The sequence below is a fragment of the Drosophila mauritiana genome, chromosome 3R (genome assembly GCF_004382145.1).
Source record: "Drosophila mauritiana strain mau12 chromosome 3R, ASM438214v1, whole genome shotgun sequence".
NCBI classification, from domain to species: domain Eukaryota; kingdom Metazoa; phylum Arthropoda; class Insecta; order Diptera; family Drosophilidae; genus Drosophila; species Drosophila mauritiana.
In genome coordinates, this window is record NC_046670.1 from 15,356,391 (window position 1) to 15,384,004 (window position 27,614).

Sequence of the window (27,614 nt, forward strand, 5' to 3'; positions counted from 1 at the left end):
AGTTGGACGAAAATTAAAAGTAGATTAATGACAAGCCGATCCTCTGGTGATTTCGGTCCGAGTTCGATACGAAAGAGTGGGGATTGTACGATATAGAAAATACTACTTGCATATTTTAAAATATTGGTCGAAATATTGAAACAATTAATAATGAGAATTACAACGAATTTTACATAATTCCGCAAGAGACTTTAAGATTTTATTACCTGTTATCAGTTGGTAAAACTGAAACTTACAGCATTTGGGAAAAAGTTTCGCAATGGAAGAGTACGCCCACATAATGCGATTAAGCTTGTTTGCATAATCAATTTGTTGAAAAATAATTAATCAAGTAAAGTTAACGGTGTTAGGTGTATAAATTAATACAATGGAAAGGGCTTTAACACATATGATTACATTTTACATAATGAGAGAGATAATTGTTGTGTTTTCATACCGTTTACTAATGGAAGGCAGTGTTTTATTACTCTTTTCCATTTTAATAACCAAAATGATTATTGATTCGAACTATAACAAAACAAAATAATAAATATTTTAAACAGATTTGTGCATGCCTTCAAGGTCTAAAATGCTCGATTGCTACCCTACTATCCTCTGATTAAAATAATAATACCCTTTGCCAGAGCAGAATAAACTTGTTGGCTTTTAATAAAAGCACACATTTTTTTGTATTTCAGTTATTTATAAAAAGATGTACGGAATTTCTTTAGCAAATTGATCACGTATATTTCCAATCTAGTCGTAATTAAATCGACCGTTTTGTATTCAATGCCAACAATGCAACTCACAGGATTTAAAACGAGATGAAATAAAATCATATCTCCATCGGATTGATATTGAAAACTTATGCCAATTTTCCGATATTTCAATTTCAGAATGGGACTGGATCCGATTTCAGCCACTTTTCACACTCCGTTTTTCATTTCGGATTTTCAAAATGAAATCGATTTGCGGCTGCGGATACCTGACGAATATTTGATTTGCGAACTTTTACCAACTATTTGACGGCGTATTCGGGCGGAAAACGAACTCAATTAAAAAGGATTGAATGCCGAATATCTGTGAACTATTTAATATGGAAATGCTTTTAATCCCTGCCAAAAACGCTGCCAGGCAGCACGCAAATCTTGTTCTGCTGACTGCGACAAGAATTCGAAATATTTTATTGATTTGTTAATACTCGTCTATATATACATATATATATATTCTGATTTCATTTGGCCTTCTGTTCTGTCACAAACCCACTCACACACACACATATTTGTGTGGCACAGCATGGGAAATTCCAGTTCAATAAGGAATCTCGACGATTTGTTTTGCCTGTCTACCCATCATTCCCTATCTATTTTTTGTTCACCAACCTCAGCCTTTCTCAGTGCATGTGTTGTTCGGTTTTCCGCAAATTCATTTCATTTTCTTAGCTTTTTCGCTGTCGGGAGTGAGTGATTTTTTTCCCTCGACTAGAACCCCCCTAAAAAAAGGGGGGTGTTTGCTTTTTTCCCCTAATGAAGGACGCGCTTTGAAAGCCGCAAGCTGTGACGGTGGTGGGGCGGGGGGAAATAGGCGAAATTCTCTGTGCTAATCACAACTTGCAGCTAAGCAGCTTACCGAACTTGTTTTCCACTGTAATTTTTGCGCCACTTTTCTCGGCTCGAATGTTTGGCCGAAGTTTGTCGCTGCATAACAGCTGCGCAGCATTTGAGGAAATTTCATTTTTCCGACACTTCAGCGCGACCACTTCTATTTCGATGCCGCTCTAGTGTCAAACATTCTTGGACAACAGATTACAATAAACAATTTTTCATGGCAGAAACAGCAGAAGCAGAAACAGCCACAGCAACATCGACAGCAACGCACACAACAAAAACCAGAAAGGGAGCCGCAGGACAACCGCATGACCGCAGCACAGGCCAAAGTAGAGACCATAACTTAAAATTTGACAAATGTATGTGACACTTACAATTAGTATAAATTGACTGGCGTGTTGAGTGGCCCCACTCACACACCACACACACACACACACTCACTCACACGGCGACAATGACACCATGACACCAATGACACACGCACACACCTCAGTGTAGGCGCCACCCACGCCCCACCACCCACCACACAACCACCCAGCTATCCACCACCCACTGCATATTCCATTGCCATTGTCATTCCAAGAGTATTCCTGCTGGCGAACCGCACAATAGAGCGAGCGGAGAGCGACAACAATGTCACGGCATCTGCTATTGTCAGGGCACAATACGCCGATTTGCATTACTAGCTGAGGCGGGAGATACATTAGTTGCGGGATATCCTGCGAGCAGAAAGGATATCGCCAAGGTCGTTACAAGCTGATGCGTTGGAAAATGCAAGAAAAAGGAGTTGAGTTTGAAATGGGAGTTGAGTGATTGAATGGGATGCACTCCAAATAGAAAGAGTGATCTACTTTCATATATTCTATATTCTAAATAGGCTTTTCAGGATTTTCATATGTGTATTTGACACATATGTAAATGAAAAAACATTCAAAATACCCATAATTTTTCACTTGCCCCTTTTTCCATATATGTAGGTATAATCAATTGAATAGAATATTCAGCGTAAGCCTGTAGCAACCCACTCTGCAGCTGAGTAATAATACATTTATTTGCCAACTTTCGTCCAGCGAAGTGAACTTCCATCAATTTATGCCAATTTCAGCGTGTACGCTCTACTAAACCGTTTAAAAATTGATGCAAATTAAATTCTCTATTTTGCCAAATGGAGGCGGAAACTTTTTTCGCAACAGCGGAAACGACAAACAAAGCATGTCGATGGCCAAACAAAAAAACCACGTGGAAATTGGGAAAATTTAGTTTGTGGTCATCCGGCCACGCATCAAATATTCATTGGCAAGCCGGACCTTGTTGCAACTCCACGATCCACCCTCGCTGCTGTGTGTGTGTGTGGGCGTAATGGTGTGGATGTGTGTCGCATGTATTTACTTAATATACAAATATATCATCCAAGTTTAAACTGCCGCAAAGGCTAAGGGCAATTGCTTTTGACAGTTATGCACAAATTTATGAGACAAAGTGCTGAGAATGGCGGTTGTGTGGTAGATGGGGCATCGTGCTATCGGGGATTCCCCCGTGGTTTTCCCGGACTTTAATTGAGTGAATCTAAGTGTGCCCACGCACACACACTCACACACACACAAGCACACTTAACCTGGTTTCCAAGAAGCAGGCCGCCCCATCTATTCCCATTCGCACACGTGGGCATCTCGAGGTGAGGTATCAGAAATTACTTACAATTCAAAACAAACTTTTTGGCGCACAGCAACCTAAATTTGTAAGTCAACAATGGGCGTGAGAGAAGCAATCAGGGGTGGGCAGGAGTGGCCTAAGCGTTAGCCCAAAATCCGAAAATGTCGCAGTGAAAAACTTGTGGAAAGGACTTGCGGCCAAAGGGGCATGGGGCAGAATGTACGACGAGGCAAGGACTTCACGAACTACAAAAGTGAAGAAAAATTGTGGAAAACTTTGGCTGATTTCGCCCAGTGCGCTTCATTTATTTCAACGATTTGTTGCCAGGCCAGGAGCAGGAGCAAAAGCAGAACCAGGATTGTGTCCAAAGAGCAGCTGTTTTACTTCTTGATGGGTCCGCAGAACCCCCAACAGAGAAATCCCCTCCAGAGATGGCCCCCCGCCTCGCATTCTGACTTTATCGCTTGAGTAAGTTGCCGCTGCCTTCCGTTTTATAATATTATAACGTGCGTTGTTTGTGCTTGAACAATTTTTCGGCGTTACCTTCGCCTCCTCGGCTCTTATTGGAAAATTGCAAGTTGTCGCTGGGCGGCAGCAACAACAATGGACCGAATACACATAGGTGGCAGCAAACTTTTCCCCAGGGGGGTGATGCTTCTGGGGACCTTAAACTCTAGCTTCAGTTTCAGTTCCAGTTGGAGATCGAGTTGGAGTTTGAGTTGAAGTTTAGGTAAATACCTTGCAGATTCTTATTTGAGTTGGCCAGTCTGAGTTGTGTTTCAAGTTTGAACAAACTGTTTGCGTGAGGTTCGTTCTATGAGTTTGTCTCCATGTGATGGGGTTCCATTTGGGCTCCTGCGAAATGAGTGTTTGAGGCCATTCAGGCAGCAGTGGCAGATACAGCCAGCCTTTATCGCCTTTATCTGCCAACAAAGAAGGCCAAAATGTCGGCCATTTCGCAGAGCCAACAAAAAGCGCACAATTGTGGGGCTTTATCTTTGCGGCCATCGGCCAGGCACTTGCTTTTTATTTCGCTCGCATTAATTGCAAACTTTAATCGCCATAGCAGCTGCGGCTATTTTTAGTCAAAGTTCTAAGCTAAGCTACCGAATATTTCACAGCTTACGGGCTAATTGGCCTAATTCCATTGGCAAAACACACATGTCCCTTGAGCTAAGCAGCTTCCTCATTGATTGATTCACATTATTGTTAATTGAAGTGTTTTGAAAGTTTAATAAATGAAAATATTTGAGGGATTTCCTTTTATGCAAATAGTGTCGTGTTGCCATTGACAACTTTCTGTTTCGTGAACTACTTAATTGGATGCTTAAACAGAAAGGTAGTTATTGAGTTCAAAGAAGCTTGATAATATTAATTAGATATTTTATTAGGGCTGCGGGCATTTATGTACTTCGTTTTGCTAAAAGGTGTTAAGCATGTCCTTGATTTATACTTGCTAAACGGAATCGACAATCCGATTGATGCATTGATTTTTAAGTTACCATGCAGTTTGTTATCCTTAACATTCACCTGCGTTTTTGCCCATTTTAAATGTTGACCATATTTTTTACACAACTTCGTTCTATTTTCGTTCATTTTTCTTGCATTTAAAATATTGTGTATATCCCGAAAAAATAATCATTAAGCTGTAAAATGTGAAAAATAAATTTGAAGCTTTTTGGATTTTTTTCGTGTAATTTTAATTGCTCCAAAAATAAATTCCCTCTTCCGTAATGGATATCTTTTATTTAAAATACTTAATGAACAGCCGCGGCTAAGCTGATTCACATATATTGTATTTCATTGCGAATTAGACGAATTTCAATTTCTTTAAGAGCCAGTGGACTTGAATCGCCTGCAGTGGTTGAGCGATCATGCAAAGTGGTGCAATTTTCGGCGGTTTGCCCAGTGGAAGTGGTCCATTTGTGGTTCCGTTTATTCAGAGTTCATTCACCCCATTCACCTTCGTGTGGCACAGGACACAGGACGAAATAAAAGTAGAAAAGGGGACAAATGCATGCATAGGCTGCAGCATTTTCGTTTACGCTGCTCCTAATTTTAAAGTATCCTTCAAGTGCTGGTCCTACAGCCACGCCCCTTTCACGCCGCCCCTTCGCTCGACTGTCGCTAATGCCGTTGTTGTAGTTGTTGTTGCTGTTGCTGCTGCTGCTGATTTTGTGTGTATGTGTGTGCGCCGTTTGTATGTGTTTGTGTGTGGCAAACATTTGCAAAAAGCGACACACGCTGCAAAACTGCACAATGAAGCGCCATACCTAACCCCACCGCTCCAGTCGCCTTATCCGCCCTTGCCGCCCATCGCACATTGTTGCCGCTGCTCCTTGTTGCTTAACAAAAAGCATTAACACAATGCAGGCGCAGCATGACGGGGCCACGTTTCGGGGCCACATCCACATTCTCATCCACAGTCACATCCACATTCACGTACACAGCCACATCTACAGGCACATGCACATCCTCATCCAGATTCACATCCACATGCATACTTGCAGCCAGCGAGTTGCAGTTGCGAGTGAAATCGGGAGCCAGTGGACAGGAATGGCAAAAGGAGATGCAGTGCAGCAGGAGTGGCAGGATCCTGCACGCGGGTCGTGTTATGTACCGATATTGTCGTACGTAGAGAATATGACACCAGCAGGCCACAAACAGAAGGATGAAAGTCCTGTTTACCGACTTGCAGCTACTTAGTGCGCAGCTTTCTAACTTTCAAAAAGTGTTGCCTACTTATGAGGGCATCATGTAAAACATCGACTGCATGCATTTTAAGCAACTTTTGCACTCATATTCAAGCTTTTAAATATGTGAATTAAATCTACGGCTTTATTTAATGCTTATTCCCATTTACTATCCCATTAATATGTTTTTATTTCAGGTGTTCAGCTTGTAAGCAAAATGCTTTAAACATCTTTCAGGTGCTAGATAGCCAAGTAATTTGGTTCAGCATTTTATTGCTTGTCCAGGCTTTGGAATCCAGGAATTTATTTAGCTGTTATCCAGGAATATATATTCCATATTCTTCATTGGCATGCACACATACTCCCCTGCACTCCACGACTACCGGGTATTAATGTAATGGCGATGGTGGACGTGGCGGGTGGTGGGTGGCAGGGGCAAAGTGAGAGTGCAGCTGTTGCCGGTGGCGTTGCGTGGGACTTCCGCTGAAATGTAACCACAGAACAAGAGCCCGAGGGCAAGGGGCATGGCGGGAAGTGGGTAGCGGGAAGCGGGGAGCGGGCTGGGGGAAATGCCGGAGATATAAGGAGTCCCTGCGGACGGACTCAGATAAATTTGCAAGTGCACCGAAAAGAAAAGTGCAAAGTTTCAGTCCACCTGATGGCACTAAAGACCCACGCTGAGTACCTTTTTATATAAAACACTTTTTAAGTCGAGCGATTTCAAAAGGTTTATAAAAAGTAGCAAAAGTTATCGCACAAAAAACGTCGAGAGCCACCAGACGGATATTAAACTTGCAACTGCATTTCTTTTTTTAAGATTCATGAGCTGAATGTTCATCACATCCTTATGAAAGATGTATGCAATTTAAATATATCACGACGTTACCATTATATTTACCTTAGACTTCCGATCCGAGATCCAATTAATAGAATAATCCGTTTAAGCAGTAAAACAACCAATTAATCCATACATCCTCGACGCTCAGTGCCATTGTATTGACCGCAATGAAACATGTGGACAACGCTCAAGCCACAAAAATGCTCGCAACGAAATGCACCCGCATCAATATTTTAATTGAACATGATATTTGAATATTGGACTCTGGAGTGGCACTTCAAAAAATTAAGTGTTGAATCCCAAAAATGCTCCTCTCACAAATCGCAGAAAGGATTTTGTCTCTCTGTATTTTGATGACAGCCAGGAGTTGGAGTCCTAGGAGCGAGTTGGGGAATGGGGCGACTGGCTGCTGCAAAGGGTAATTGCTAAGCAATTACCTTCTTGCCAAGATTAATGGTCATGGAGAAACTTGGAAATACTGCCGCAATGCTAACAATGACCCCAACACATGACAGCCTGGCTCGGATTCGGGCCAGGATTCGGTTCCTGGCCCAGCTCGGAGCGCAGCTAAGTCTGGGATTTTACCTTTTTCATTTCCATTTACAGCTTTTTTGTTTGAGCCACGAGCCATTCCATGGCCATGGGATAAATGAGGGCGGCACGGCATTAATTAGATGCACAGTGGGTGCGGCAGACGCGTATGTGTGCGTGTTTTGCTTCTTTTTTTTTTGTTGCGCCTCCGCTGCAAAAAACACGTCGAATTATGCAAATTGCTGGCGCTCCTCTGCCAATTGGCGGGAAAAAGGACAAACACAGCTGGCTTTTTCACTTTGCGATTGTTGTGTTTTGCGTTCTTTAGCCGATTTCGCGTTTTGTGCACCACTCGCTGACCTGCATCCATTTGGAGTTATTTCATTCGGTTTTTGTAATTTCCACCGGATATACGTACTTTCAGGCATATTAAACTGCATGCCCAATCGCAATCCAATCCACGACACCGCCGCAATCATTGCCGCCTGCATTTGCAGTCGCAGTCGCTGTTGCAGCAACGGAATCGGAATCTGCGGGGGGATTCCCCCATGGTTGCCCACTGCGCTTTACATAAATTATATTTCCGCCGGAAAAATTAACATTTTTATGAATTTCCTTTCACCAGTCGCGCATTGTGGTGTCGGGCAAAAAAAAAAAAATGTATAAAAAAAAGAAGCAGGAGAATATAATAAGAGGGAAATAACCAGGCAGCGAAACGCAGTTCGCCGGAGTGGGCGCAATGTTCAGGGGGGCGTGCCACTGCAGCAGGAAGAGGAAGAGCCACCAGCAGCAGCAGCACTACGCACACTGGCGCCAAGTTCTCGATTCTCAGAGCTGAGTTCTCAGTTCGCAGTTCGCATTTCTCGAGGCCTTCTCTCAAAGCCCAGCTCCCCAGTGAGTGTTTCTCGCTTTTTTTGGCCCAAGGAAGAGCGTGGCGGTGGGGGGGATTGGCATGAAAGCGGCAAAACTGCGAGCTGAAAATGAAATGTTGTTATTGAAATTGGCAAAGTTTTATGTGCGCACTTTTTACATAGAAATGCGGCCATGACTTGCTGCCGAAAAATGCTCCCAAGTCGTTGGCTTTGCCTTTTGCCTATTTATGCGCGCCGAGCTTGGAAATAAAGCGATTTGCCTCACTTTTTTTGCGGCCTGCATTTGCCGTTTTCCATTCAGTATTTCGTATTTGGTATTCCTCCATTCTTTTCTTTTTTTTCCTAGTGATATCCGCACATTTGCGCCAATGTGCCGGCATTGCGTTGGTGTAAAATGGCACAATACGGCAGCAACAACAGCAAAGGCGAAATAAAGTGCCAGGAAACACATTTAATATCTACGCATAAAAATAAAAGTCTGGCAGCCGGCAATGGAAGTGACCAAACGAAGCTACGACAGCGGACGCAGTAGCAGCAGCAGCAACACGCAGCAGCAGCAGCAGCAGCAGCAGCAGCAGCAGCAGCAACAGCAGTAGCAACGCCAAGTAACAGACAACGGACAGCGGGCAGCGGTAGAAAAAGGACATTGAGCCGGCAGAGAAAGCAGAAAGGACGATGTCGACGTCGTCGGTTGAAGGTCTTGTTTATTACGCTCGCCTAGCCAAATGCATAAATTTACGGACCGATGCGTGCAAACTGTACAAACTTAAAAGAAAAAAAAAAACATGAAAGCCAGGACGATGAAGGAAAAGCGGCAGGAGCACAAGCAGAAAGCCGGAGAAGCCCGAGCTGCAAATGAAAAAGCGCCGGCGAATCGGAGCACCAGCAGCAGCAGCAGCAGGAAAATCAGCAACAACAGCAACATCATGTGGAGCTGGAACAACTTCCAAGCCAAAGCTTACATGCACTGGACAAAAGAGAAGCGAAAGGTGGCTGTACACAACGCACACGTACTCGTATTTAAACAAGTGCGGTCAAAATTTTAGCACATGAGGTGCCGAAAGCTCAATGGTAGTTAAATAAAACAGTGGCCATTATCACTTCGTGGTTACCATAAGCCGTTAAGAGCCATGTCGTGAAGATCTTTTTATTACTTTGGGAAAACAAGCGGAGTTTAAAGGATATTCGTGCCATTTACCATATTTTGCATTAAAGTTGCCTTCATCAAAGTAATATATTATTCAATTGAAAGGGGTCATTGCCTCATAAAACATTTAATTGATAATTTGTCCTAGATTTTGACACAGCTCATCATCATTCATTATTGCAATTCTCATTAAGGTTAACATTCAATGGCGCACATGGCGAATACGCAATGTAGTATGCATATGCCTAAAAGCCAACCATTTTGTTATTAAATATATAACACATGAATGTTGAAGCTTACAACGCATAAAGCTTTCTAGTCCTAGATAAAAGAGATGGGAATATTGATTAAAAATACTGGACCCATTATACGGGGCTAACAAAATTGGGTTGAAATTCAATTTAAATATTGATCAAAACGGCGACTTTGCATGCAAACTATTTGCCTGAGCCCAGCTGTACACAAAAATATGAGTGGAATGTGTGCTCGTATACATACTTGCATACTGGAAATTCAATTTTAATTTAAATGCGAAACAAATACAATCAACCAAACACGAGTGTAAGAACCTACGAGCACACACACAAGCACTGGCACCTAATGGAAAAAGATTAGTCGAAAGCAACAGCTATTGTGGGGTTTGGTAAGGATATTTGCATAAACCAGCTCGTATTCAATGTGTAATTCCGATAATTAAGGGGAAATCCACACCAGAATGCAGGGGGGTTTCTCTCAGTGCAGCTTTGGGCCAGGCCAAGCGAAAGAAATTACGCAGAGGCGAAAGAGATAAAAGGGCCGAAAGTGTGCAAAACAGGGCAAAAGGCGATCGAGGAAATGCAACAGAAATGAGAATTTATGTTTATGAAAATATTTTTACCCCAGCCGCCATCCGCCCCGAGCTTATGAATATGCATGCGAATTGCGGGGAAGAACCGAGAAACAGGATGCGGAAGTGGGTGGCAAGAAGCAGAGACAGAGCGCCAGGCAGAGCAGCAGACAGAGAAGCCTGGTGGGTAGTGACGTTGAGGTGTATATTTATTAGCAGGCTGTGCACAGGAAGCTGCTAATGTGCTTGCCGCTTTGACTGGCTGGCGGTGGGGCAATAACTGCCTAATGGTCCGTCATTTGTCTCTCGGCAAATGTGGAGCTGGAGGGCGCGGGGGGATTTGGCTGGGTGGCTGATGGGATGGGGCTCCATCAGCGGAGGAATGTCACAACAGCGGCTGACTGGAACTCATTATGCGGCGACATCCCGCAGAGCTTTGATTAGCCGTCAAGGTCTAAATTATTTAAATCCAAACTTGACTTTATCCTGAGCTTCGGAGCTTTCCATTTCGAGCTTAAAGCTGCAAAAGCTCCGCTAAGTTATGGTAACTTTTTATGGCTAAGCTCTCCGATGGACCTTTTCTATTTCCCAGTGCTAAAATATCCCTAGACAAAAAACATCCCCTTCAAACTTGAACTTAACGCACGTTAGCACTTTTCCCTGTTCTTCTTTGCTCCATTTTCTGCTCCTGCGGGTCCTTCTTTCACTTCCGCCTGTGATGGAGATTGAGTCTCTGGTTTTGGCGTGGCTGGAAATACATATTTAATAATTCAAAGTTGACTGCTATAAAATCTCAGCGGGTGTCCATATTTCAGGGCGGTAATTTCACATTGTTCGGCTTGCCAGCCGCACGGAGCAGGAGCTGCAACTGGAGGCAACTGGAGGCCTGCCAAGCAGGTGGGCCCGCACAAAATTCGCCTTTTTGTACCCAGTATGCGTAAATCTTAAGGGTAGACTCGCTATCGTAAATAAGATTACTAAAGGTCGGGTTAAAAGGGCCTTTCATGTCGAGAGTTTCACGCCTAAAAGGTCTGTGACTAGAAAATTATTCACTGCGTTGGATCTATATCATAAGATGCATAAATAATCAGAAAATAGAGCTAGCAAAGTTTAAGTATTTAAAACATATTTACTTTTAATTAAATTTATTGTAAATTAAGCTTTGAATATAATTATAATATAAATAATACTTTTCCCACTAGAGCTAATATATAATATATATATTTATGTTCTTGGAGTTTCAGTTCTGGTTCATCCATTTAATTTTAAATGAACTCTGAAAAAAAAAGGGAAACGGAAAACTCTTTCGAAGTTAACTACCGGGTATCTGATGGTCTGTTTGCCCGCCTCGCTTAGAATCGCTTCCTAACTGGTTTTTAGTCCGGTTTCGGGATTGGCTTTGTGTTAATGTGAGAGTTTACTTAGCCGGCGCTATTCCTATTCCCGCTTTAAGGCCATTGAGCTGGGGCGCTTCCTGGGGGAAATTAACCTCTTGCCGGGGGGCAATTGTGTGGAGCGAGTTCTCCGTGCAGTTGCTTTTTGGCCCCGCTTTGTCAGTTACACCACGTTTCCACCTCATCTGACCCATCTGGGCCCCCCGCGCAAACTGCTCCATCCGCTTTGATGATATGGATCAAACGATTTTGTTTGCAGATTAAGCAACATGGTCCGACACCAGCTAGTCCGAAACCAACTCCCGTGAACCAGAAAAGCAGTTAGCGGGAACAATCGCGTGTCGCATGCAAGGAATGACAGCCCTAGGCCCTGTGATTCGATGCCATTCTATGGCAATTGCCGCAAAATGCCTGGCACTTTGCACTTTGCACTTTTGTGCACTGCCACAGCAAAGAACTTAAATTGAGCCGAAAACAAACATTTGGGGTTGGCTAAATCAAATAGAGCCGGGCCAGTGGAACTATAACTCGACCAAGACCAAGACCAAGACCAAGAGAGACCAGGAGGACTGCAAGAACCAGCCGGGCCATTCATTATCCGCACTTTGATTTTAAAGCTAGTCAGCAAATCACTTAAATCTCTCTTGTGCAAAAGTCGTGGCCAACTTAAATCGCATGATAAATGTTTTCTTAGGCCCCAGTGCACACCCTCGACTTGCTGCACAAAAGGGGTATATCGATTGGGTGGGCAGCTGGTTACCGGCCAGGCTGCTGGGTATTTGATAATTCAATTACTTGGCTAGCTTTGGTCTAGTTTCTTCTAGCCCCTTATTCCTCTTCTGTCTGTGTGGCTCCAGTCATCGGTTGAATATTTAATAGAATCTTTTGCATTTCTTATGTGTTTCCAAGTGTCAACGGGCTTCTAATTTGATTTATGACCGACAGAGTTATGCCCCAATAATAATATCGAATGATAAACTTTATCCTCTTGTTCCTTGTTTATTCCGGGAAGATGCCAAGTCCGGACTAACGATGACTAAGGCCTTTTAAATGCTGTCGAAAGATGTCATTGTTTTGGACAAACTTCGCAGTGTGTGCTCTCCTCTCGGTCCTAAGTTCTCGGTCGGATAAGTTATGCATGCCAGCTGGAAGGGGATACTTTGGGCCAAGAACAATGTGGCTTGTCAGGTCCTAATACCTGATAATCAATTGCTAACTGCTGGCTAAATAATTGATTGTCGCTTCTCTTCCCCGTCCAATCAATCAAATTCGGGGCTCTGCTGTTATTTAGCTAATTAGCAAATTAAAAATCCCTAGTTCCGCGCCACTTTTTGCCACGTTTTTAAAGAGTTTTCCTCGGCGAGCTTCTGCATGGAAAACTCATTAGTAATTAAATGTTTTCCGGCGCGTCTACGCCCCGTAGTTTCTCAACACTCTGTCCTTGTCGCTCTCTGCAGTAGCTCTCTCGCTCCCTCCTGCGCCCTGTGAGCCTGTCCCTGTTGTCGTTGTAGTCGTCGTGTTCGCACAGCCAGCACTTCCGCACTTCCGCCCGCTGACGATTCTGGTTCCGAATCTGCTCCTGCTGTTGATTCTAGGCTCCTGCCTGCCCCTCAGTCTTCCTCTCCCTCACTGCTCCTCACTGCTGATGACGCATTCACACACAGAAACACACACACACGCACGAAGGAATACCAACACCATGGCAGACAAGGCGAACACAGGGCGTATACGCACTTTTTACTACCTGCTACCTCGCCACATAAGGCGGCTTACTGCTTTCCGCCTTTCGAGGGAAATATATTATTTACTGCCTCGGAAATTAATCATGATTGATCAATTGATTTTCTTTATTAAACTTTTCAAGATAACTCTAAAAATACTTTTAACCTAATTAGATCCACGCTACTAAGGCCATAGTTTCCAACATCCAAGAACATCTGAAACCATACATTCTGGCCTAATTGGATTCGGAAAATAATGGAAGGCAGTAGACTGCAAGGCAGCAATGAATAAAAGGAATTTATCACGTGACAACTATGTGTGTTGTGTCTTTAGTATGACAAGCTGATGACAAGGTCCTGGTTTTGATTGATTCAGTACTGTCGAGGTACATATTTCTATATGCCTTCACACTGATTGATTCAGTAGTAAAGAGGCAATTTAAAGCTGTTCCAGTTTCTGCTCAACTCATAACTTACCAATCCGAAATGTTGTTTTTATAGGCGAAAAGTATATATGCTATTTGTTTAAGATATTCTGTATGCTTACCTTGTACGTGTCATTTTTAACTTAAAGATTTTCATCTGAAAAATAAGCTCATTCTGTAGGCCATCGCCTTGCCAACTCAACTGTGCGAGTTGTGCTCGCTGTGGCTGTGCCACCAGGAGGTGGGTATCCGGTAGTCGCAATACTATCCTGCGGCTATCCTTTCGCCCGGCATTGCTGTTGTTGCCCAACGCAGCGTATTAAGCCCGTAAACAAGTCTACAAGCAATGACTCCGGTTAAGGCAGCGCCAAGGGCTACGGATATGGCTCCGAAACCAGCGACTACGGGCATGCCAGAGGCTGTGGCTCCTACTGGGCTGCAGCCCTGAGCATGATTTGTTACTGACAGCGTCTCAGGCAGCAGGAGCAGCAGAAGCAGCAGCCCGGAGTCCGAGGCTGGGTTTGATTTATTTCCCGTTGTACAATTTATGAGTGAAGGTGAAGCGGCAACAACAGCACCACAACAACCGGCCCAAGGATCCCGATCCCTCCTCCGGCCGGACGCTTGGCCGGGCTCAGCTCTTGCAATTCTTTGGGCTCAACCCGAGTAGCGTCCTTCCAAAGGGGTCATGTTCCGGACTGGAATCCGATGGAGGGAATGGGCTGAGCACTGGGACTGTGACTGTCAGGCAGCGCGTGTTTTAGATGCGTAAGATTCCCCAAAGATTTGCGAAATGCCAAGGGGGAAAAGAAAAGCGAGCACCACGACATGCTTACGCCCATGTACCCAGCTACTCCGCCCTTCTGTTGCCCCGTTTTTAAACCCTCTCCTTTTCGCCGGATTGTGATGGATGCTCGCCTACTTTGGGGGCTCCAGGCTGTGCGGTTGCGAAGATGTTCCATCTTCGCGCCGGAGCTGCCAGCAGTCCTTGCGTGCAGGCCCATTAGCGGCTGGGAACGTCTTTTATTTCAATTACCACCACCTTATGCAAAATTCAGCGAACACTTGGCATTAAGGAGATGCGTTATGCGGCGTGTTCCATCCTTGCGAGTCCTTCTCCTTACCCAGCCATTACTCATTGTGTTGCCGGCATTGGTGTTGGCGGCGCCTTTGAAGCACTTGGAATTGTCACTGGAGTCCCTGCATTCAGGTACTTATTGCCAAGATATCCCATTGTGGCCACAAACTTTGTCCGAGAACTTCAGCTGTAATTGCCGGCGTGGAGTGTGAATTATGCACGCCTCAAATGTTTCAATTACCCTGCTCCAGGCACACCTGTCGTCGCACTTCCCTTCACAATTTCCTGCGCCTCGCAAAAAAGTGAAAGTGTTCCGTCTTTGATGTCGTTACTGGGGGAAAGGGTCGGAAGAGGGGTAGCACAAAGTATGTACTGATGACCCGACCTGACCTTATCGTATTTCAATTACCGCTGGAACCCTCAACGCACCGCCCCGGCAATTAAGCGGCATAATCCGGGTCGCATGATGTCAGAGGCGGAATTGAATTCGTCCACATTCATATCGCCATCAATCATTGGTGGGGAAAATTAAATTGCGACCGATTTATCATAATTAATCTAGATCTCGTCTATCTATTATTAAGATTAAACATTTATTTACATTCGTTACGGATTCGATTCGATTCGGATTCGATTGCTCGCTTTTAGTATCTCTAGGTATGCGATCGTGTGTGAGCAAAATGTATCTGTCTTATTTGCCACATAGCCAAGATTGGCTATATAGCCTAGCCAGTACATATGCACTCCCGACCTATTTACTTAATTACGTATAAAAATACTTAGAGACTGAGCCACAAAACACAAACACAAACGTAAACAAAAACTCAATTTACATATTTACAAGACAACGCGACATCGACGTCGTTAACCTCCGCATCCAGCAATTTCCACCGGGCTCCTCCAATGTGGGCGGTTACTGGGACGTGGGGGCGTGGCCTGTAACGAGATGATGACTACGACTCCTGAGCTGATGGCGGCATTAAAAATCACCGACTTACCCGGCTACCAGGACTAACAGGGCTCCCATGGCTCCAGACATCGAACATAAGTTGCCGCTCGTCTTTGGCTCGGCTTAGCGGGTTGAGAGCGGGGTGCGTGGCTGGAGGCTGGAGGTGGGGCCCAGCAGGACGACCAGCAGGACCGCCAGGAGCAGCAGGGACAGTGGGGGCAGGGCCAGCCTCGAGCCCAGCTCGTGCTGCATGGCCGCGTGCTGCTCACTCTTAATGATATGCACAAAGACGCTGTCAGAATCTGTTGGGAATAGGTGGCAAACGGGTGGGTTAGAAAATTGTAAAATAAATATTTTAAGTAGTTACTTATTAAAGGAATGAATTTAAATATTAAAGCTGGCTTACCCTGCACGAAAAGCAGTGAAAACAATTATATGAATGCATAATGGAAGCTGAGTATTACTAGCTATTGTAATAATATTAGTTATTCTTTCAAAATTATATCTCATTGAATAAATAACAATAATAAATGTACACTGCTATATTTGAATAAAATTCCATAATTGAGTTTATATATTGGATGTATATGCAATAAACCACCATTAACTTAATGCCTTGTAGCATGGATAAAGTGAAATCTGTATATTTTACATTGCAACTGATCACAATTTATACTACACACATAAATAAGTAAGCAATTGAATTAATTTGATTTTCAATATTTGATGGTTAATTTACGATGTTTATATGTGCAACTACTTTTCGATAGTCATGTGCATGCGTAAATATTTAATACGAGTCAGTTGGTGGCATGTTTCAAATGTAATTAAGTATTTAATGAAATCGAACTTGCGCTGTAAAACTGACAGTTCCATCTTGGACTAATTGGATTTAAATCAAATTTCCGACACACACTTTAATTGCATATCTATTCTCCTAGTGTCCTTAATCTAACTACTTCTAAAGGACTCACTCGAGTTGTCCGCGGAGCAGGTGTAGTTGCCCGAGTCCGTGTGCTGGACTCGCGATATCACCAGGTTGCTGGTCTTCATCTGCTGCTCGGACTCCACGCGGATGCCCCCCCGCGCCGAGTCGCTAACCAGCTCCGTGTCCTTGTGCCACAGCATGTGCGTGTAGGGTCCTGGTGCCTGGGGTGCGATGCACGTCAGATTGATGTCGCTGCCACTCTGGATGAACAGCTCGCGGTTGGCCAGGATCTGCGCCTTGGAGGCTGTCAAAGAGCGGCGTCGATTTCGATTAATGGGTATGTCAACAAGTTGCCTATTGGGTGGATCCATGCCCCTCAACCCCTCAATCGCTATCCCCATGCCCCATCCTAGTTTGTCGTGTGATGTACTGGGGTGTTTGATAAACTAATTTGTCAAAGTAATCCCAGCTCTTCGCGCCCTTGGGCTGCTGTCTAAACGGAGATGTAAGCAACGTCTTACAAGACCGCCAATCGATTGAGATTCAATGGGAGTAATAAAACTGACACTCGAGGCTGAATTTCGATTGAATAATTATGATGGGTCATGAAAGGGTTCGAAACAAACATAAGCGGATTCAAACGGATTTGGAATGTTAAGCGGTATGTTCATACCATCAGAGAATTATTTTAAGCCCTTCGAACCTTAGGATATTATCAGTAAATACAGTTTTGGATATATTCATTTGCGCCATTTTAAGCCAAGTGCTGCTTCTTTAGTTTATAGCTCTGCTTACTGAAAGATACTTACTCACGACGACCAGCTTGTAGGCCAGACTGATCTTGGGCTCCGTGGACACCTGACACTCGTAGACGCCTGCATCCCTCTGCTGCACCGAAACTATCTTGAGCACCCACTCGTCGGAGTTGTCGATGTGCCGCGCCAGAAAGCGCTGATCGTTCGTGTAGGTCATGATGCCGATGGTCAGAATGTGGAGATCCCTTTGCCGTATCCAGGACACCGCACGGTCGCCCAGGTGGCGCACACGGCAGTGGAGACGGGCTGTGGTGCCCAAAGCGGCAATAATCTCCCGATTTGTGGAGTTGTCAAACACGGGATCGATGGCATCGTAATTATCTGGTATCAAGTTGGACAATTCCTCGGCGGCGGCCATGTGGCCTGTGGAACAGTAAACAGATTATAATTATTTAAAAGTGTTACACAATGGCATAATTACTGTTGAATACGATTTAAGAACCCTAAGGTAATAATAAACCTCTAAACGTCAAATATATCCCAGCGGAAACTGAATCTATGCATACATATATCTTGTTAGTACATAAAAGGGCCTAGATATTCAAGCCGCCCATTAAATATTCCCTGGGTAGTTCATTCCACCAGTTGTATCTGAACGTCAATCTAAACGTATTCAAGTGCATTCTAGGGCCTGAGCCCAGGAGGCAGACAGACAGATGGATAGACAGTCAGACTGGCAGATAGATAGATGAATAGATAGATATGCAGACGGACAAACGGACAGATGGATGGTCGATTGGGTGGCTCAATCAGCTGGCGGGGATGCCTCAGCTGGCAATCAGCATTCATTTGATTAACGAGTATTTGTGCTTAATTTATGCCGGAGCTTAAGCCTGTGCACCCCTTCGGAGCCATTCCCACGCTGGGCGGCCAAGTGATTTATGTGGGTGGTGTGGCTATTGGCGCTATTGGTGCTGCAGCTCCACCGCCCAAATGGCGATGTATTAGCCAACTAATGCGCTAATAATCCATGAGTGCCTAAACAAATACAAACACAAATACAGCTGTGCGTGTGCTCTGAAGGGACTGGTACTGCTCGATTGGTTATGTGGATATGTGGATGTGGAGTGGATAAACACATATTGATTTATAGGCCAGGATCCATATTGTGTGCGAGTCTGGTTGTGCAAATTTAGCTATCAAATATCAGGCAATAAAATGACGTTAAACACTTAATTGAAACTGTTGATCCGCAGCCACGGGCGATGAATATGACGATGCTTTTGCTTTCGCTTTTGGCCAGGCCAAGGCACTTGAACTGAAATTGCTTTTTATGCTGGCCACAAAATAAAAAACTACCACGCACACACAGGCGCACACCCACACTCACACACAACGACAGGAAATATGTAACAACATAAAATTTTTTAATAAAAGTTGCGTATTTACATACAAAGTGCGGGGTGGTAAGCTGGAAAATTGCCGGGTCGAACCGCAACCGCAGCTTCAGTGGCCATGGCTAACGCCTCTGCAGGACCTCAACCTCCACATCCTCAACCTCCTCCTCCTCCTCCTCCCCATCTCCATATACCCATCATCCCTAGCTGCAGTTCCCCAAGCGGGCCCTCAACTGAGTTCAGGTGCCATAAATTACAAATGAGCAATTGCAGCTGCTCCTGGGTCCCGCATCAAATTCACTCGCAGCAGAGAGATGCGAAATAGATGGGATCATAAACAATTCCTGACATCTGCGAGTGCAGATTACCAAATTCGGATCCCCTTTTGCAGATCAGTTATCCATTAGGCACCCTGCTCCCTTCCGTTGCAACAGCGAAGCGGAATTTAACTTTTTGTTGAACCACATTAAAAGTTTGCAGTGTTTAATTGAATAAACCATGTACCCAACTTTTTAACAAAAAAAAAAAAAACATCTGTGTGAAAAAATAACTAACCGGAAAAGTTACTTTCCATAAGTGTAATTTAATAGGCAAATATGTGTTGAGGGATTTGAGAAATATGAAAAAATGGAAGTACAAATTCACGTACTAATTGTATGAAAAGGAAAAAGCATGTTTTTTACGTTTAAGCTTATTTTCCAGTTAAAATTATAAATAAAATAAAAATCAAATATGGCGAAAAATGAATAAGCTAATTTCTTTTTTTCAAGTCATAATCTTTGTGCTCTTTTAACTCCTTTAATCCTCTATCTGAAAGTAATTGTAATTAAGGTATTAGCAATTTAGTTTTTTATTTTCATTAATTGAGCTATAAATAAATCCCCGCTTAAGAGGTGAAGTACTTAAAGTCCGTCCTCTGCCCAAACTGCGAGATCAGTGGCCCTTTGTAATCCTTGCCATATCCCTCAATCTAATTGGAATTGCCTCGCGCTTCCCGATTCCCCACTTCCGTTTCCGATTCCCAATACCCTCCGCTCTGCGATTCTCATTTATTATGCCATTTCTGATGCGAGTGCCCAGTCCCCGGTTGGCTTAACCCTTTGAGTGTTGTCTGATTAGATTTAAATCCGTACTCACCGAAGTATTGGCTGCTGCGCCGGCTCTGCTTGTCGACTGGAGCGGTTAATCCCATGATCACGAGCAGCGCCATAAAGTATTCCACCAACATTTCATGCGCAATTTGTGGGGCTCTCGAATTACTTATAACTGCAGCCAGGACGAAGGACCACAAGCGAGGAGCAGGAGCAAAATGGGTAGGGCGACAACAGAAAAGTAATTAAAATAAATGATGGCAATCGCGGAACTCGACTCGACTCGACTCAATTCAACTCGAACCGAACCGAAGCGACTCAACTCGACTCGAAAGGCAACACACAAAAGATGAAGCTGAAGATGAAGGATACTCGCCACCAGCCCCGCCCCCTTTTTAGCCCACAATTGTGCAGAAACAATAACTGAAAGGGATTAGGCTCTGGGCTTCGTCTTATCGGTGCTCCGGAAACCGCAGCACATTCATTTAAACTGATGACAAGACCGCAGTGCGGTCGAGTTTTCAATCACCATGACGCCCACAGGACAAGAACGAGATGAAGATGTCCTTGCGAGTGTTTGGCAGGGGAGAAGGGGCGAAGTTGGGTCGTTAGAAGGATCCTGGAAGTGGGTTGGGAGTTGGTGGTTGAATTTGAGCTTTTGGTAATTTCTTCATTACACACTAAGCTGTCCATTCAATTGCTTCTGGCCAACGGATGAGGAAAAGCAGGAGCATTTGCCTCGCCCGCAGGCAGCAATTTCGCTCTGGTCACGTTCCGATAATACACTTAATTATATTCGACAGGGACGTGGAGCTAAAAAGGTGGAGGAGGAACTGGGGGACTGGCGCAAATGAGGAGCTACCTTTTCCTATGAGCGGACTAGATTCGATGGCCGTGGTCAAAGTAAATGTAGCGCGAACTGCGTGCCGCCATCTCATGCGCAACGTAACGCATTCGAGCGCGTTGCGTTTGTGTCCTTTTCCGCGGGGCGAGCAGGTCCTTGGCTTACGTAACAGCCCTTACGCTACGTAAGGAGCACTCATCCCCACACTCCGACACTCCAGCACCAGCAACTCGCAAAATCAGTCACTCCAATGACGCGATTCCAATTCCAATTCCGATTCCGATTGAGACGCCAGATACGAGATACGAGATACGAAAGCCAACCGAGCAGGCCGAACACGAGTCACGGCTAGCGATTTCCCAGAGTAACGGGTAGCAGTTCACGGGTCACGGGACACAGTTCACGGGTTCCCCGAGTTTCCGGTTTGTCAGCGCTCGTTGCGTGTGTGTGGCTTGAGGCGCGGTAAACAACTGAACGGAGCTGCTCCAGCGAATCCTCCAACAATATGCAAATCTCCAGGAGCAGCGGGAGCAACAGTGTCCTTGCGCCGGCGCAGCAGCAACATGTTGCGGCAACATTTATTGGAGCCAAATTGAATGGTAAGCCATCGTATCGTATTAGGGGGCGTGGGTGGGTTGTCGTAGGGTTAGGGCCTGCTCCTGCATGTCCTTAAAGTTCATTGGAGGTGCGTGGCTGAATGTGCTTATGAAATATTTAGTAGGGTGCGTTTGATTTGTGTCACGCAAACGGCAGACAGCGGCAGATCGGCCGGCGACAAGAAAGGAGCAACAATGGAGCAACCAGCACCAGCACCAGCACAAAAAACACAAAACAACATCAATAATAGAAGGCGGGAAACTCATGCATGACAAGGCGCCTTTTTAAGCCAGCTTTTTGCAATTGAAAGTGGCAGTGGCAGAAACAGACAACCGCACACACACTCGCACAGCACTCGAGTGCCACGCATTGTGCGCCCATTGTGTCAAAGCGGAAACGGATATGAAGCGGCCATGGCGCTGTTGCTGCTGCTACTGCTGCTCCCTACTCCTGCCTTGCCCCATGTTGCTCATGTTGCTGTGCTGCCGTTGGGCGACTTATCAAAATCGATGAGGCAACATATGGTCGATTTTAATTTTCTAACATATCTCTCTGCACGCACACAGACAGGCGACACACACGAGCCATTGACACGAGACAAGCCACTGAAATACACACACACACATATGCAGACTGGCATCCTCACCTCGGAAAGTCCTTCTGCCTTTTCCACACCCGCCGTCGACTGCAGTACACCCCTGAAATCCGTTTAGCATATTTTCTTTGGAAATTGAATTTCCAAGTTATTATAAATATTTCTCCAATAAATGCAATTTGAGTGGAATTCTTTCTTCGTCGCGTCGTGTGCTCCGACTTCCTCACCTACTCCTGTTTTAGCATGTCCTGGCGAATCAAATAGACAACAGAACGAGCGGGCGGTTGAGTTGGGATACACCACCCACTTCGCTCATATTATTTTACACTAACAAGCCAAACATTCCTTAGATTTAACAAGCGGCGACATTTTGCCAGCCCCTCATCCATCTCTCTTAGCCCTAAGTGAATTCTGTTTTCTGTTTTCATCGCTGCCTGTCGGTGAATAGGGGTGCAGAATTATGAAAAATGTTTACTATATATAGGGGGTAAAGTCGCCAGAAATTGTTGCAAGAATGTAAGGCGCTTAAAGTGCGGTTGTGGGCCACGATAACTTTTGATCCGCTGCCGGTTTCCCCGAAAAGTAAGCTTTAATATGTTAAATTCAATATTTCAAAGCAGTCCGTTGAAAGGATCACTTTCGCTGAAACTTCTCGAGTGGAACGACAAGTGCCATTCCGTGTAGTCTTCTTTTGATAAACAGTGATAACTCAACAGCTTTTACATTCTGTTCGTTTTGGAGACTATAAAGTTTTGAATGGGTTTTTAAACATTGCTCAAAGAAGTTGGTGTTGAACTAACTTTACAACCGTTCCTAATCTAAGAGGACAGGAACTTTTAATGAAATGCAACAGAACGCTACTTTCGTGCTTGAATCGAGCTCAAGGGTCGTGCGCTATAGGGAATCCTTACTGTATTTGTTATGACTGTGGGGTTTCGCCGCTTTGCGTCTTCGATTTGGACATTGATTGCATACAGAATTGATGGAAACGCTACCATTCGCTGCTCCTCTACCTTGCGGCTCCTCTTGCTCCCCCAGCCTTATCCCTACCACTTTGGGAAGCCCTTCCGCTGGGAAGTGCTGTGCTGGGAAACAGTGATGGGGATGTGGGATGCGGGATGGTTGATGGGGGGCGACTGTCGTGTGTAAAATTGATAACTTTGTTTGTGTAAACAGCGACGCGACATATCGCCCTCCATGCGAGTTTCCTCTCCATTCCGCATCCTGTGCCCCTCCACCTTTACCATTCCCACTCCCACCCCTCCTCCACCATGCCAGACCGACAAATTTTCCAACATGATGTATGTTTTCGGGGCGTGTGCGTGTTTATATCGCGTATACGTACCGCTGACTACACACGCTGGCACTGCGACTCGAATTATCGGTGTCAATTTTTATGCTGCTACGTGTGCGAAATTTAACAGAGCGCCAACTGATGAGTGAACCTGTAGACACATCGCATCCCCTGGTCCACGTTGCCGAAAGCAAAAACAAAGCATAAAACGATGTCGCCCAATTTGGCATTACATGGCGATTGCCAAGGACTCGATAACGAAATGGAAGCCAAACCAAACGGAGAGCTACAGATACAGATACACAGATACAAATTCAGCTTCGGAGCTAAGGAGTAGCAAGAGGATAAAGAATTTCGGGGCGAAAGCAAGGTGAAAGCCGGCTAAATATGCCAAAAGTAGTTGCAGGAAAGAGGAAAGCCAGGACAATAAGAATCGGAATCACCAGTAGAATCAACAATGGCCATGGTCATACTCATCGGAGGAGTAACAAGCGTTACGGGAGTAACAATACAAAGGCAACAGCAACATAACAGCAGGCGGGACAGACGATGCTTAAGTTTTGCTCAACTGTTCATCAGAATTACAAATTGTATTCGATTTCCGGCATTTGTGACGCTTGAGTTAACAGGCGAAGTAAGCAGCCAAATGGGATGGGATACGATGGGATGCGGATGGGGCTGGAGATGGAGATGGAGATGAGGAGCAGATGCTATGGGGAAAAAAAGGGGTGGCGAATGTGCTGTGATAACCCAGCACAGGAGCGATTTAAATGCCATATAAAGTTTTATGCATATTGCGTACTTGTTGTTGCTGTGCCCCAGATAGTTTATTCGTCGGGACAAAAGACAAAGGACTAAACCTAGGACAAGCCCCAAAACGCTCCATTTGAGGCCGTTGGGTTGTCAAAACGTTTGATTCGATTAGACCGATTGATTGTATTAGCATAAAAATCGCATTGATTCGGCTTAGCCAAGCACTCAACGCATCGCAGGGATTCTGCCAGCTTGGCGAAAGACATAACGAGGTGACTTTACCCATAGCCAGGTTCTCATTTTCAATTTTCAATTTTCCATTTAGCATTTGCCCATTTCCATGGAAAACAAATCGCAATCCTCTAAAGTTTGCTCAATTCTTGCGAATTTATTTGAGGCGTCTCTCTTGTTGTTCTTCGCTCGAAAGTTGCGCTTCGAAACTTTTCTATCTAGATCTCTTTCAGTCGGTGACTTTCGTTTGATTTATAGGATTTGGCGCGCTTTGGTGAAAAGTAATATTTAAATATTATTTGGCGCGTTGGGGAGCGACGCTCGCATAACTCATGATAGCAGCTCCCGACTCTTCGATGGCTAGGCCATATATAAAAATGGCTGTTTTAACCATATCCGTATCGTCTCTTTTCTGAAACTGAGGTCATCCAGCCAGGCGCCGGAACGGAACTCATTTCCCCGGCAAGATCCGATGCCAATTTCAATTCCGATTCAGTGCAGAAAGTTTAAGCCATCACATAAACCCATGATTGACCAGCCATCGTGTGGCGATTTGCCTTCAGCCATCGGGGGTTTAATTATAGCCACCATAATGCGCACAAATAGCAGGTTACATTCAATTTGACATGTAATTTTATCGCCTGAAAGAAAACTTTGCGAGTGTGTGTGAGTTAGGGTGGGCGGGTGTGGGAGTGTGTGTGCGGACGCGTCGGTTACAATTCAAATACATATATTTTATTATTTTATTATCTACTGTTTTATAACTTTTTGCCAGCAGCTCCTAAGCTGGCACTCAAACTTTCTGCACGTTTTCCGTATAAAAAGCACTGTGGGCCAACCGGAGCTTCCGTCAGCAGATTTGTGTCGACTGTTCCGCACCCGCCCCTTTGATACCATTCCATACCATTCTTACTACACAGCCCCAGCATTGGGTAAATCTATAGATACTTTCCACCCCCACCCCCGCGAAGACGCGGCACAAATGGCGCAATTGTGTGAAAGTTGAAAAACGTTTTTTGGCGAAATGTGCGGCACTAAACAATGCCATAAAGCGTCAAACTTGTCGATACTTTTTCGTTCTGGCTGCCATCATCCAATCTCATCGTACAAGCACATTGCTCTTGCTCTTTCGTATCTCGGGCGAACGTATCTCTTTCATTCGGTGGCTGTCAGCCCCAGTTGCTGTTTTTCTTGTTATTCAGCTACTACTTTGATTATAACAATGGCAACTCGAAGAACTGGGGAGCTGGCGACACCAGCGGGGGGATGTGGGAAGCTAGACAATCGCTTACAATCTTGGCAGACAAAAGTTTTCAATTTGTAACTATTTGTTGTTCTGGGTTATGTAAATTGGCTCATGTCGCTCCTGGTTGGCAACTTGAGGAGCAGCAGCAGCAGCATTGCATTCATACCGATTCTAATTTGGTGTCCAGAAAAGCAGGATTCGAATCGCCTAACCCCTTCTTTCCGGCAACTATCTCCTTTACACTTCATTTGCAATGGCAGTTGGTTGGAATGTTTGGAGAGCTAGATGGCAGCCAAAAATTGTTATAAATGGCCATTAATGTGCATTTGAAATGCGGACGCGGGTGCGGATGCGGATGCGGTTGCATCTCGAACGAAAAGAGCTGACTAATTTCGAACGCTTGAAATTATGAAAAGTGTTTGGGCCATCAAAATGCGAATGCAACTTTGGCCATTAATCATTTATGGCCTTTCGTTTTTCAGCCTTCGGCAACTTTGCAACTTTCTGCCATCAGTTCGACCCCCTCCCCTGCCCCCTTTCCACAGAGCCACTGGATAATAGCAGCACTGGCTAACGGGCAAATCCTTTTTTGCGACTCATCATATTTGTATATTATTCATATTTCATATATGTATACGTATCTACAACCATTTATGTGCATTCCAATTGCGTGACAAATGAAAGAAGAAAAAAAACTGAGGCATGTCACAATCAAAAAGAAAATGTTTTCAAGAACTTTTTATACCAGAAATCATTGCTCTGGTGTGTGTTGATATGTGGAAAACTATAAAATCTGTTGCATTAAAAGGTTATTTTGTGGGCTGCAAATGCAATTTGTATCCTGACTCGTTTATAAACATTTTCTATTCTATGAATAAATGAATTTTCGTGCGTATTGTGTATTTCATAAACTGCATAATTGAATGGATTTTTAAACAATATTTTTATTATTTTATAATTAATATTTAGCTCTTAAGACCATACATTTTGGATATTAGCACACACTTTTCCTTTGTTGGCTAGTGTAAGCGGTGAGCTGACACTGCAGCACTCGATGGCCTTGGTAGTTGCAACTGCAACTACGGCAAATGCATCTACGCTTGTTTGCCCTCGGCGGCCTTTCAATGGGCAATTTAACCCAGTGCCGACAAGCACAGATATCCAATTGTTGATACTAACCTCCAAGCCCCTATGACTTTTCCCACTCCCATTTTCCGCCGTTGCGGAGCAACTATCCTGATGGGCTTCTCTCAATACTTTTCTGCTTAATAAATATGCTCAGGCGATTGCAGTGAAAGGGAATGGCTGCACAAAAGCAGCGGGAAATGGCAAAAGGGCGGAGAAATGCGGCAGAAGAAAGCACAAACATGTAATAAAATGCCTCAATAATTTAATTTAATTCTTTATAGCCGCTCAGACTGCGAGACAGCAGTGCTGAGGCTGCGGATCCGCTTGCGGATGCAGATGCGGATGCGGATGAAGACGTCGTTGAGCACGCATTGAAAGGGAATGCAGAATGCGCCGTAATCCGGCCGGAGAGGGATTAACATTAACCCTGACCCCGGAGCTGCAGCTGCAGCAGATGGAGTGGAGCCTGAGTTGGATGTGGAGTTGAGACTGCGGATTCAATGATTCACTTTGAGCAGCTACAAAGGCTGTTGAGCACAAAGCTTATGCCAGATGTCAGAGCAACTGATATTAAATGAAAAGCTGCTTCGTATGCATAAGCTGCTGAAATTGCCCAAACAAATAGGTTTTTATTACGAAGCTCTCAAATTTAACACAATCAATCAGCGAGCATATAGGGTATTGAAAAGCTGAAAAGAAGCTTGCAGTTTTGCCTACTAAAAGTGGTAAACAAGGTAATGCGAACCATGTAAGTAGAAAGTAGTTCATTCAATATAAGCGTAACCTTTAAGTAAAAAACAAAGTTATAAAATGTATACAGATGTTTAAGATAATTGCCTATTTTAGGGGCTAAGTTGCGGTTCGACCATTTCAATGGCCATAATTATCACTTAAGTTTAGAGTATTCGAATGGCCATGAATCGCAGCCAGTGAGATCTGCACATTCAGTTTTAAGTACCACTCGTTGCACAGTCTCGAATGCTAACAGCGCAGCAATCTAATGACGCTCGACTTTCAGCAACTGGGCGATTGTAGGAGCGCT

The 27,614-nt window shown here is 44.5% G+C and overlaps 1 protein-coding gene across 2 annotated transcripts; it reads right to left on the minus strand.

The window, feature by feature from the left end:
- Nucleotides 1–15,338: 15,338 nt before the first annotated feature.
- LOC117145351 (zwei Ig domain protein zig-8) lies at nt 15,339–21,184 on the minus strand. 2 transcript variants are annotated; one of them, XM_033310967.1, is made up of 6 exons: nt 20,747–21,184; nt 19,931–20,059; nt 17,451–17,819; nt 16,688–16,945; nt 15,763–16,015; nt 15,339–15,700 (listed from the first exon to the last, which is right to left on the minus strand). In XM_033310967.1, the coding sequence occupies exons 1-5, from the start codon at nt 20,820–20,822 to the stop codon at nt 15,837–15,839; spliced, it is 1,011 nt and encodes a 336-aa protein (XP_033166858.1). In that variant the 5' UTR covers nt 20,823–21,184; the 3' UTR covers nt 15,339–15,700; nt 15,763–15,836. The 2 variants fall into 2 exon arrangements, with proteins under 2 accessions (XP_033166858.1, XP_033166859.1); XM_033310968.1 differs by having other exon boundaries at nt 15,339–15,717.
- Nucleotides 21,185–27,614: the final 6,430 nt, after the last annotated feature.

What these genes read in the sequence shown, in the direction of transcription:
- LOC117145351 (XM_033310967.1), bottom strand. Translation starts at nt 20,822, where the DNA reads ATGAGATGGCGGCACGCAGTTCGCGCTACATTTACTTTGACCACGGCC. An exon ending in GCGCAGCAGCCAATACTTCG is followed by an intron (nt 17,820 to 19,930) that starts GTGAGTACGGAT and finishes ACTGTTCCACAG; the next exon opens with GCCACATGGCCGCCGCCGAG. An exon ending in CTGCTCCGCGGACAACTCGA is followed by an intron (nt 16,016 to 16,687) that starts GTGAGTCCTTTA and finishes TATTCCCAACAG; the next exon opens with ATTCTGACAGCGTCTTTGTG.